Here is a 12,905-nt window from a genome sequence, read left to right on the forward strand (position 1 = left end):
TATGTATACACATTGGCATGCATCCACAGAGGCCAGAAGAGGGTGTTGGATCACCTGGAGCTGGAGTTGTAGGCAGTTGTGAGATACCCAACATGCTAGGAAACAAACTCTCGTCCTCTGTAGGAACAAGTGCTCTTAACCGTTGAGCCATATTTCCAGCCCTGCATCTTGTTTTTGAAACAGGGTCTCTTACTGGAACCTGGGGTATTCTGATTTAGTGTAGAATGTCTGACCAGCAACCCTCAGGGGTCTTTGCCTGCCCAGTGCTAGGATGACAAGTGTCATCCACCACACCCAGCTTTTTATATGGCTCTGGGATCAAACTTAGGTCCTCATGCTGTGTGGCAAGCACTTTACCAATTTTACTATGTCCCCAGTTCCTAAAATCTATTAATAGAACAGCACAAAGCCCTTTGAGTTTATAAATCCTAACTTACTGTTAGACAAGTGACTTCTTTATTTCTAAAAATATTTTTACTTAATATAATACTGATGTTGTGATGAGATACATTATGAGCAATCTTAGCAAAGAAGTTGATGTACTTGTATCTGGGAGAGGTAGGCACAAGGCAGACATGGAGTTAGAGACCCACCAGCTTCCTGACTGTGTGAATTAAACAGGCCCTGCCTTTGTACTTTTTTTTTTTTTTTAACCAATTTTGAATAATTCCCAAGAACTACCATTTTATTTAAAAATCCTTCATTCTCTTTTCATTTTCCTCATCCACAGTAACAAGTGCTTTGTTTTAGAGGCTGTTTTTCTAAGTAGCCAAGATTTTAGTGTATTCTTTAAATTTTTAATCTGGGACTGGTAAGCTCGCTCAGTGATAAAGGCACCTGGCCTGCCTCCACAGCTGGTGACCTGAGTTTGCTCCCTGGGATCCAGGTGAAAGAAGAGAACCAGTTCCTACATGTTATCCTCTGACCTGCACACACATCCCACCCTCATATACCACACAAAATAAATAAGTAAATTTAAATAAAAAAAAATTTTGGAATCTATGTACATCAAAGATTAGGGAGATTTGTTTTTCGAGTTCATTTGCTGATTCTAGTTAAATCCTATCACACACCAGTTCTGCAGTGCTGTAGTGAGTCCCACAGCTGTTAAATGTATCAGGTATAGTCTGTATGATTTACCCAGTTTCAGAAGAGGAGGGCTGGAATCTTAATGGTAAAAGTCAGATTCTGCTATTACTACTGTTAGTCCTGTTACCTAATGTTGAGCATCTATTTTATGCTAAGCTGATTTAGTTTTAATTCTTGCATCAACTTTGTCTTGTAGTTATTATTTTCTGTTTTATGGATGAGGAAACAGGTACAGCAAGATGATATAGCTATTTGCTGGAGATGGAAGATAAGAAATGCAATGGGGTCAGAGTTTAAATCTGGTGGTGAGGCCCCTGAGTCTCTGCACCTTACTACATATAGCACACTGTGGCTCATGATCATTTTTACCTGTAGCTGCTGTTGATGCAGCATTTATATGACTGAATTGTGGGCTTTATTATTATAAGACAGCTACCTTAACATTTATATTTATTTTGACACGTTATTAAAATTAACCAAAGTCTTACCATTCTATTATCATGTGCTCTCAATCTGGAATGGTTCTGTTAAATAGGTTTTATACATTTGGAGGAAGGGTATGTAAATGAAACACTGGGTATGTGAGTTTGAGGACTCATTGTTCTGGAAGCAGATCCAGGAGACGATAGAGAGGCAATTTTGGCAATTGCTTATGTGGTCATTTGTAAGTCCTATGATTCTCCTGATCTATAGGCTAGTACCATTTGGGAAGTGTTTGTCATTCCAAGGCACAGGTGAGGCAGAGAAACTTTATTTGACCTGAAATAGGGAACAGGTTTCTTGTGAAGTGAGATGACTTCACTTTGTAGAGAAGTGAAATTGAATTCTTTGCTTGTATCACACATCTTTTTATTTATTTTCAGTTTATGTATATGAGTGCTTGCTTGCATGTATGTATGTGCATCCTGTATGTGCCTGGTGTCCATGGAGGCCAGAGGAGGGCTATAGATTCTTCAGAACTGGAAGTACAGGTGGTTGTGAGCTGCATGTGGGTCCTGGGAACCAAACCTGGATCCTGTGCAAGAGCAGGACGTGCCTTTAACCACCGGGGCATTTCTCCAACCTTGAACTACAATTTTTTTTTAATTAATGTGGAAATAATTTGATTTAGAAAGACTGGTATTCTCATTTAATTACTAATTTATTGTTTTATGACATTGCAAAAATACATTGGGTTATAAAAACACAGGCAAACAAACTTTTAGAAAGGATAAGTTGTGTACTGTATAGAGAACTGAATTGAGGAGGGTGGATTGGAAGTCTCTTACATTGGCAAGTGAGACTTGATGATGACTTGACTAGGATTATAACAAGGCAGAGATGGATAGGGGTCTGTTACAAAATATGTTTTTGGAGATCAGAGAGTCGTGATTTGGTAGTGAATTGTATATGAAGGCTAAGAGACAAGAAGTTAAGGATGACTCACAGATTTCTACTTGAGAAACTGAGTAAATAATAATTCTGTTTCTTGACACATGGAAGACTAGTTGAGGAAGCTGAGAGGTAGAAGTTAGGAGCCTTGTGTTGGATATGTTGGATTTGAGATGCTGTGAAACATTTAAGTGGAAATATAAAATATTCTCGAGATTAAAAGAAAAAAAGTATGTTAGATACATGAATTTCAAGAATGGTCAGCATGTAACATACTATTTTGGACTATGGTAATGGATGAACTGTGTACCAAAGTGTTCCAATATTTAGGAGTCTTATATACAAGGAAGACCTGATTAAGGGAGGGCATCTAGTGAAATGTGGGAAAATAAGAGTTTGGAAGAACAGAAATCAAGAGAAACGAAAAACACGTTTGCAGAGATTGTCAGCTCAGAAGACTTAGGGTTTTTTTTTTTAGGTCTTTTTAATTTTATTTATTATTTTAAAAATTTTATGTGTATGACTGTATTGCCTGTATGTATGTAAGTTTACTTGTATTGTGCTGTGGCCAGGGAGGTCAGAAGAGGGTGTTGAATTTCCCTGGAGCTGGAGTTATGAATGGTTGTTAGCCACCACGTAGGTGCTGAAAATCAAAGCCAGGTCCTCTGTAAGAGCAGCCAGTGCTCTTAAACCACTGAGCCATCTCTCCAGTCCCCCATTTTTGTCTTTTTGAGGCAGTCTCCCTGTAGATGCAGCTGGTCTGGAATTCCCTATGTAGACAAGGCTGGCTTCTATCTCACAGAGATCTGCCTGCCTCTACTTCCCAAGTCCTGGGATTAATGGCGCACATCACTGTGCCTAGCAGAAGACTTACTTTTTAAGGTACTTTGTTTTGAGGAACTTATTGAAGGGCATATAAATTCAGTAACTTTGTAACTAAGAAAGAGGAAGATACAAAATATAAGAAACAGCAAAGCTCATAAAACACAGCAATTAAAATTTCTCAAAATAATAAGTTATAGCAATGTCACAATATACTGGGTTAACAGTAAAAAGATAGTTGCTTTCCTATATACCAGCAATAAATAAAGTTTAAAATGAAAAAAAGGAAATAGAAAAGCTAGCCTAAGAATTCAGTGAGAAATATCCAAAATAATAGCAATATAACAAACATGTAAATTCAGCCCAAAGGTGTATGAAATAGTAAACACATTAAAAACTAAGTAAAAGTCTTTTGAAAAGAATGCTATCAAGCAGAAGGGACCAGACTACATGGCTGACAGAAGGGACCAGACTCTGCATGGATGGATGGTTCAATCAGAAGTCAGAGAAAAATGTCCTTGGACATGATAAATATCACCAAAAAGATAATGAGAAACTATAAAAAACAAAAGCTAAAAAAGTTATGTTCCAAGTTTGAAGCTGAATCTCATGTGAGCATGATAGAAGATGAGCATAAGAGCATCAGTCTATTAAAGAATAATGGATGACATACATAACGTATTATATAAATTACACAGCTAATCAGTGGAAGAACGAATGGGCAATAATAATAATAATAATAATTGGAGAGGAGTTAGTAAGGTAGGTATTTCAAAACAATGAGTCCATTGGAAATGTTGCATTGAAATGATGATGGAAACAAGCTAAGGCATCAACAATGGAAGGGGTTGTATGTGGTTGCTAGTTGAGGGTATATCAAAGAGAAGAGAGTGTGTGAGAGGAAGACATTTTCTTCTCAGTCTTTCTGGACTTCGTGATTATTTTTGTAACTGATTTGATGCACAAGTAAGGATAGAGTTTGTATATACACTCTGTTGTCATTTGATAGAGATGGTATGAGATCAGCAGCTTTGTTTTCCCTTTTTCTTTCTTCTTTTCTTTTTAATTTTAAACTGAGGGCTTCTAGAGAAACCCGGTGTGATGGTGGTGTTAAAGTTTGGGCCTATGGTTCACAGCATTAGCTTTGTGTAGGAATTTGCAGAAATGCACATTTTTGGGCCCCATCCCTGTTTACTGATTCAGAAATTTTGTGAGTGGGACCTACCTTGTGTTTTAATAAGCCTCCAGGAGAATTCAGTAGAAAATTCTTTAATAATAATTACCACAAGTGGTTGGGGATTTAACTCAGTGGTAGAGCACTTGCCTAGGAAGCTCAAGGCCCTGGGTTTGACTCCCAGCTCAGACCACCACCACCACCACCACCACAATAGAAAACAATTGCTATGCTTTCTTCTCAATATTAAGCTTAAAATCCATTTCTTTCTTTGCTTAGGTCAGATGCTGAAACGAAAAGGGTTTTGGAAGAATTGACTGAAAAGCTTGAAGCCCAGAAACAAGATGGGGTGAGGATTCTTTCTTTATGAGAAGTTGTATTTCATAAACTGTCTGTATGGTTGTGCATACTTGTATTCCTGGCACTTAGGAGGCTGAAGCAGGAGAATTGTGAATTTGAAGCCAGCTTGGACCACATAGCTGGTTCTAGACTAGTCTGGATACACAGCAAGATACTTTTGCCACCAAACCAAACCACACCACACCACACCACACCACACCAAACCAAAGCCCTCAAACAAAAGTTTATTTCCACATACAGATAGATGAGAGGATGGTGGCTAGACTGGTTATAATCTAGTGAATTTTTGCAGTGTTTAACTTTTTGGGTTAAAATATGCCATTTTGCTAAAAAAATATGTTCTTGTACGTCATAAAATGTTCTTGTATTCTATGAATTTAAGTTTGAAATATTATAGTAGTAGCAGATTACAGGTAGAATTGAAAATTTTTTTCTTTTCTTTCTTTCTTTCTTTCTCTCTTTTTTTAAAGAAGCTTTATGACAATTTTTATTAGAGTTTGAAAGAAAAATCCTCAGGGCCAGCAAGCCATAAATCTCAGCAGCTTTCCTGAGGAGGCACGTCGAGGGGGAAGTGAAAAAAGCCGTACTCATTTAGAGCAGGTGTGCAGAATTCACTTTTAATTAAAAAGAGTTTAGAATTATGAATATTTGAAAGACACTTTATAGTTATTGGCCAGTGACTCCTCTGCAGCTCTTGTTAAATAATATTAGAGAAATGCAGATGCTTTGTGTAATGGGTGTGTGCACTTGCCGTTCGGTGTTTTCAGATCACCTCACAGGGGTGTGGAGTCACGATGGCTATGAGGCCTCTTGTTCCCTGTGGTCCTTAGTATTCATTTTCAACTTGACAGGGTTTAGAAGCTCCTAGGAGATTAGTGATGAACACCTTTAAAGAATGTGTTTGGGTTGTTCCAGGGAAGATTAACTGAAGGAGGGACCTACCTTGAATGTGGGTGACACCTTATCATAGACTTGAGAATGAAAGAGGAGAAAGGAGAGAGCCGACCAAGTTCCAGCATTTTCTTATCTTTGCTTCTTCACTGCCATGATGTGAGCTGCTCTGCTCTGCTACACCCTCCCTGTTATGATAACTGATAAGTCATTCTTCCCATAAATTAGTCTGTCAGGTCTTTTGGTAACTGACAAGAAAAGTAATGAATATACTGGTTTTGTTTAATATGGTGAGACTGAAAATTTTTTATTTTCAAGTATTTTAACTTTTATTATTGAAGTATCTTTTTATCAAATCTTTATCCTTGAGTCTAGTCTGGGCTACACAGTGAAAACCTGTTTTACAACATCAAACAAACTAATGAACAAAATCACTATCTCAAACTCAAGATAAAAAAGTACATATAGTATCCATTTTTCTTCATCTTTTTTTAAGAAAAATATTAATAGAAATTTTCACTGAATTATTAACCAATTCTTCAACTTAAGGAGCAATTTATTCACTTCCCACATCTTTGTTTTTCCAAGATAAAGAAAGTTAATGTATTTTTATTTCCCCTAGGATATTTTATTCAAATTTAGTTTCTTAGTTTAAGCAGGTGATTTTTTTTTTCAATTGTTAATTGTGTTTACAGTTCCTTATACACAGGTTGAGTTCATGTCAAAGTTTGAACATAGTGACTGTGTGTTCCAGGAGCTGGCTATCCTCTGTCTTTAAGGAGGTGACTTAGCTGCTGCTTTTGCAGTGGCATGCACTCATTTCACAGAAGGGATTGCATCAACCCACTCTGTTTTCTGTCTGGTACTGATGTCTTTGTGAAGAGCCATAGGAAAATGAAAACTTAATAGCTGACTTCTGTTGAAGTAAATGATGTTTTACAGTTATACTGGGGGGATATGGGAAACTTGTTTTTTTCACATAAAAGTCCTGGATTTTTTCCAGGTGTATAAAATGCTCCATCAGTTTAAATTGTATCAATTTGAAAATACATAAAGCATCAAGTAATTCAATGTAGGGATACAACTTGTGACTATGTTTACAAAAAGGGGTGTGTGTGTGTGGGAGAGACCAGAGGAGTGTTCTCCTCTATTAATTTGTGCTTTATTCCCCTGAGATGGTTTCTGATGCTTGCCATGTTTTTGAGTAGTCCGATAGCCAGCACCCCGCCCCTTCGTCTCTTGGGACTGCACTTGGCTTTTTATGTGGGTGTTGGGAATTGGAACTCCAGTTTTTTTGCTTGCTTAGTCCTCCTACCCACTGATCCAGCTTCCCAGCCTCTATAAAAAGGTTTAATCCACATTCAGATATGTTCAGTATTCTGTTGAAGTTCTCATAGACCTAAGTAAACTAAACTGTTACCACTTGCACTGTCAAGTGTTGTTTTTAAAATAGATAGTTGTGTGGGATTGCATTTGGGATTTGCTAATACTAGCTTTTGTAGTACAAACTAATTTTATTAAATTTTACCTTTTTCCACTTGATTAGATACTCAAAGTGAACATTTGCTATTTCATTTGAATTATGTCTGCATAGCAATAAACTGGAAAATGTTATCTCTGATATATTCTAGGGTTTTCTGTTTTTCACAGGGTAAGGACTGAATTACTCAATAGTGAGGGGAAGTCCCTGTAAGTCTGCACTCTTGTCCCGTCATTGCCATGTAGCGGGAATGACAGCTCATCAGAGACAGCTGCGGTCTCAAAGCAGACACCACACTCAGTGCTGCTCATTGACTGCTGCTGTCTGCAGCTCACCAGTGACCAAACCTGCCCCTTCAGCAGGGCAAGCCCTTTATGGTCATCCTGAAAATTTGAGGTAGTTAACTGCCCTTCATTGAATTTTACACCTCCCGATTCTTCTCACGCTTTATCACAGGTTGTATGTTTTCTACAATTTGTTGGTAAAGTAAGGTTTTCCCATAAGATTTGAGATTTGAGTAAAAGGCATTTCAAATCTATTTTTTCTTTCTTTCTTTCTTTCTTTCTTTCTTTCTTTCTTTCTTTCCTCTTTCTTTCTTTCTTTCTTTCTTTCTTTCTTTCTTTCTTTCTTTCTTTCTTTCTTCTTTTTCTTTCTCTTTCCTTCCTTCCTTCCTTCCTTCTTTCTTTCTTTCTTTCTTTTCTTTTTTTTTCTTTTTTTAGTCTTTGAGACAGGGTCTCCCTGTCACCCCAGCTGACTCGGACTTGCTATGGAGAACAGGCTGGCCTTGATCTCACAGAGATCACCTGCCCCTGCCTCCCTAGTGCTGGAATTAAAGGTATGGCCACTTTGCTCGGCTGCATTTCAAATCCTACTTGATGTGTAGTCCTGATTACAAACACTAATCTTGCACGACAGGGCTGCACTTACCTACATGCAGGTAATATACACATACACATAAAATAGAAATAATAAATAAAATAAAAAAAAACAATCTAACTCAAAACAATGTTGTTGAATTTTAGTAGGTCTCCTGAAGGCTACATGATGTTTGTACAAAGATTAATTTAGATTTTGTGACTCATTTATTCCAATTGAAGTCAACATTTACATTTTATAACTGTTTGACATATTGTGCTGTATTTGTGAATTCATGATAACATGCTGTCATAGAAGATACAGTTTTGTTATGTGAGTGTAAAATTTCTCAGAGGCTGCAGCTGTCTCTCCCTCCAGACTTAAGTTTAAATAGAATTACCAAGTAGGTTCACTGTGGAGAATTTAAATACTGAGTAAATATATAAAGTGGAAATAAATGACTGCCTCAGACTCCTACCAGTCTCACTTTCTGTTGGTAGTCATAGTTAATCACATTTATTGCATATTATTCTGAGGCTCCAATTGTTCATCATGCATTTTCTCAGTAAATAGAATATATCTTGGAAGTTTATGCAACACATTTTTCTTTGAGAGACAAAAAGTATTGGTTTCTGTCACATATGCCAAAATCTGAATTAATCCTTTGTGAATTGTAAGGTGTTTGGTTTGATTCCAACTGCCCACTGGAAAGGAGGCTATATACTTAATTGTGATAATCAGAGTTGCATAGCCTTCCTATCTTAGGGGAAATTTCAGTTCATTAGTTGTCTATATTTTACGTTGTTATGTGGGATTTGAGTACATATTTTGATTATTTATGCAGAAAAATTTCAATTCACTTTAGTTTTCTGTAAGGAGATCCTTATTAAAATTGAAAATGTAAACGTAGATCTTGCCGTTTCTGAGGTGGTGATCATTAATGAAATTCCAAGAATTCTGTCAACACTGTGTTTAGTATAACATGAGTATTGCATAGCCTCAAACAGCAGCAGGACAGATAACACGTACTTATTTAAATGGTGTTCTAGTTTCTCTTGGCTATGACAGACATCATGACCAAAAGCAATTTAGGGAAGGAAAGGATTATTCAGCTTCCTCTTCCAGGTCATAGTCTATCACCGAGGGAAGTCAGGACAGGAACTCAAGCAAGGAGTTGAAACAAACCATACAGGATTCTGAGGTCATTTTCAGGTTCATACCTAGCTTTCTCATGCATCCCAAGGCCACCTACCCAGCGAACATTGCTGCCTGCTCACAGTGGTCTGGGTCCTCCTATATCAATTAACAATCAAGACAGTCCCCTACAGACATTCTCACAGGCTAGTGAGATCTGGGAAGTCCCTCAAATGAGACTCCCTTCTCAGGTGACTCTAGGTTATGTTTTAATTTGACAGTGAAGCTAACTAGGACAGATGGACTTTATACCATCAAAATTTGTTAAGTTTGAGCCATCAGTATATTAAAAACTCAGAACTGGGAGTGTGGTGGCGCACACCTTTAGTCCCAGCACTCAGGAGGCAGAGGCAGCAGGATCTCTGTGAGATCAAGGCCAGCCTGGTCTACATAGTGAATGCCAGGCCAGTGGAGGCTATAGGAAGACTGTGTCTCAACCCTACTCCAAAAAAAGCCCCACCCCCCAAAACTACAGACCCACAAAACCCAAACAAACAAGAAAATTCAGAATGCAATCCCACGAGCAGAATTCTTTTGCTTTAGTTTTTGTTTTTGTTTCATCGACCTTTTATTAAATATTATCTTTAAATACTATCCTATTTCTAATTCCTGTTACTTTGCTATTTATAGCTAAATACAGTATTTGAGGATTTTTTTGATGACAGTGATAAATTTAATTGATATAGGACCCAGCTAAAAATGTTGACATTGTAAATATTTTTCCCTTGGAATTGAGAGGCAGAATAATGAAACAGAAGCAATAAATGCTTTTATTAAAGTTTTAAAAAATTTATTTTATATGTATGAGTGTTTTGCCTGTATGTATATACATGCACCTGTGTTGTGCAGTGCCCAGGGAAGCCCGAAGGGGGTGTTGGATTCCCATGTGGGTGCTGGGAACTAAACCTGGGTCCTCTGCAGGAATAGCTAGTGCTCTTAACTGCTGAGCCATCTCTCTAGTCCTAATTTTTTTGTAATCTTTTTGCCTTTTTGAGACAGGGTCTCCCTGTAGCCCCAGCTGTCCTGGAACTCACTATGTAGACCAGGCTGGGCTTGAACTCACAAAGATATGCCTGCCTCTGCCTTCCAAGTGCTGGGATTAAAGGCGTGCGCCACCATGCCCGGCTCTAGTCCTAATGTTTTAAAAGTAAAAATGATTGGGAATTATCACTGAAAAAGTTATAACCCTGTGAATTCGCTATTAATCAGAGTCCATTCTTTTGAAATAGGACACTTTTTTTACATGCTTTTCAGTTTAGTCTTTTGTGTCTCAGGAAATGCCACAGCATTCTATTGAGTGGTTCAAGCTGGCTATGTAGAGTACACATACATTCTTTCGATCATACTTTGACTATATTACAGAATATTGTCTTTCCTGTTTCTGAAACCCAACTCATTTCAGCCTACTTCTACTACATGTGTTCACCCCACCATCATTCTACCTCTGCTACACGTGTTCACCCCGCCACCACCCTACCTCTGCTACACGTGTCCACCCCGCCACCACCCTGCCTCTGCTACACGTGTCCACCCCGCCACCACTCTACCTCTGCTACACGTGTCCACCCCGCCACCACTCTGCTTCATTCTTGCCTCTTTCTTTTACTAGCTGATTTATTTAAAAATTCATCATATTGAATTACTACCCTGCTTTGCAAAGCCCCATGTGACTTGCTTTCAAGTGTTTTTTATGTGTGTGTATGTTTGTGTGTGTGTGCCTGTGCCCATGTATGCATGTGCATTATGTGTACAGTATATATGTATATATATGGAGACCAAAAGAAGGCATCTGATTGCCTTGGAACTGGAGTCCCAGGCATATAACTAAGCCATCTGATGTGGCTGCTGGGAACCAAACCACTGATCCATCTCCCCAGCCCCTTCAGTGGATTTCTTTAACCAGATTCTTATAGCGCCTTTTTATTTATTTTTCTTTTTCAATACACCTTGAATTTCATACACTCATTTCTACGTTAAAATCTTTATACTTTCTTCTCTTTCCCAAATTTCCCTCTGTGTTTAGTGACGATGTGGCTCCTCTTTGAGGAACTCCTTACCCGTTCTTCCCTCCCAGTTACATTCTACATGTTCCACATGCTGCTCTTTCACATGTACATGATGTAGAGTGTTCTCTGCCATCATGGAATAGGCTTTCTCTTCTTATGTTTTAGTATTTAAATTATTGATTTGAGGGAACGGCTCATACTTTCCATAACTGTACTGCATGTAAGTGCTTTCAGTCTTTATATATAAACAGCTCTTATTGCTTTAGTGGTCACATCAGTTTGCACATATGAAAGGGAATTGGTGAGACCAGTTTTTAAAAGTATTTTATGGGATTAGAATGTTTGTGTTTCTAATATAGTTCAGTTTAATAAATAAATAGAATTTCTCTTTTTGAGGTATAATTGACAAATATAATTGTATTTATGTTTTTTGGTATACGTATGCTGTGAAGTGATTAACACAGTTTGCTCATGTAATAATTTTTTTTTAAACAATGAGAACATTTAAGATTTATGCTGTTGGCAGTTTTCAAGTATACAATGTATTCTTTTGTTTTTTTTTTTGAGACAGGGTCTGCCAGTAATCCCCAGCTGGCCTGGAACTCACTATATAGATCAGATTGACTTTGAACTCACAGAGATCTGCCTGCCTCTGCCTCCCAAGTGCTGGGACGAAAGGAGTGCACTACCATGCCCAGTCTTGCAATGCATTATTAGTCACTGTAGTTACCACACTATGCAATAGACATCCAGACTTACTGGTCTTGGCTAATGGAAGCTTTGTTCCCTTTGATCAGCATCTCCTCATTCCTTTTAGATTTACTTTATCTTTTAAATATTATGTGTCCATGCATGTGTCTCTGTGTGGGTGTATGTACACATTTGAAAGTGCCTGTGGAGGCCAGAAGAAATGGCAAATCCCCTAGAGCTGGAATTACAGGCAGTTGTCAGCCATACAACACGGGTGCTAGGAACAAAACTCAGATCCTTTGGAAGAGGACAAAGGACTCTTAACTTCGGAGCCAGCTGTCCAGCACTAGCATCTTATTCTTCCCCAACATCTTCCCGGAGCCCCTGGCAGCTGTCATTGTTCTCTCTTCTGATGTGAGGTCATGCAGTAGTTGCATTTTCTGCCTGGCTTCTTTTACTAAACGTATTTGTCTTCCAGGTTCATCTGTGCTTATTTATGATGATTTGTTTGTGAGTGAATACTAGGGTTTGCTTTCTTTTTTAAAATTCATTATTTATTTATTTATTTATTTAATTTTTAATAACTACATGATTAGAAAAAGCATTTTTCTACAGCTTTAACATATTCAATAACACCATCCAGAGCAAGAGTTCATCTCTTTCACAAGTGGGTGCAACTTTCTAGGTTCACAGTCGAATCAATACAGTTATATAGTATTGAACTTAGTATAAGCCCTGTAAGACATAAAATTGAAGGAGATTTTAGCCTTTAAAAAAGATCTCCATTTCATTTTAGAATATATTGTTCCTTGCAGAAAGACTCATTTTTTGGCTGCTAACACTGAGATGTTGGCGATGCATCTCTAATCTGTATGTATCTATTACTAGTCATAATTAATTGCACTTGGATCCTTGGCGCCTGTGTATGTCTATAAAGTCATCGGGTAGATTTCAGTGGTAATGTTTATCACCT

The 12,905-nt window shown here is 37.8% G+C and overlaps 1 protein-coding gene across 7 annotated transcripts in view; it reads left to right on the top strand.

The window, feature by feature from the left end:
- The window catches only part of Cep128 (centrosomal protein 128), a 466,611-nt gene that overhangs the window by 62,392 nt on the left and 391,314 nt on the right, over positions 1–12,905 (top strand). For all 7 annotated transcript variants that reach the window (XM_029562537.1, XM_029562536.1, XM_029562539.1 and 4 more), the window contains one exon: positions 4,736–4,805. In XM_029562537.1, coding sequence (XP_029418397.1) covers positions 4,736–4,805 — 70 coding nt within the window. The remainder of the gene's footprint in view (positions 1–4,735; positions 4,806–12,905) is intronic.

The sequence above is a fragment of the Nannospalax galili genome, unplaced genomic scaffold, assembly GCF_000622305.1.
Source record: "Nannospalax galili isolate Female #2095 unplaced genomic scaffold, S.galili_v1.0 scaffold795, whole genome shotgun sequence".
Classification (NCBI taxonomy): Eukaryota; Metazoa; Chordata; class Mammalia; order Rodentia; family Spalacidae; genus Nannospalax; species Nannospalax galili.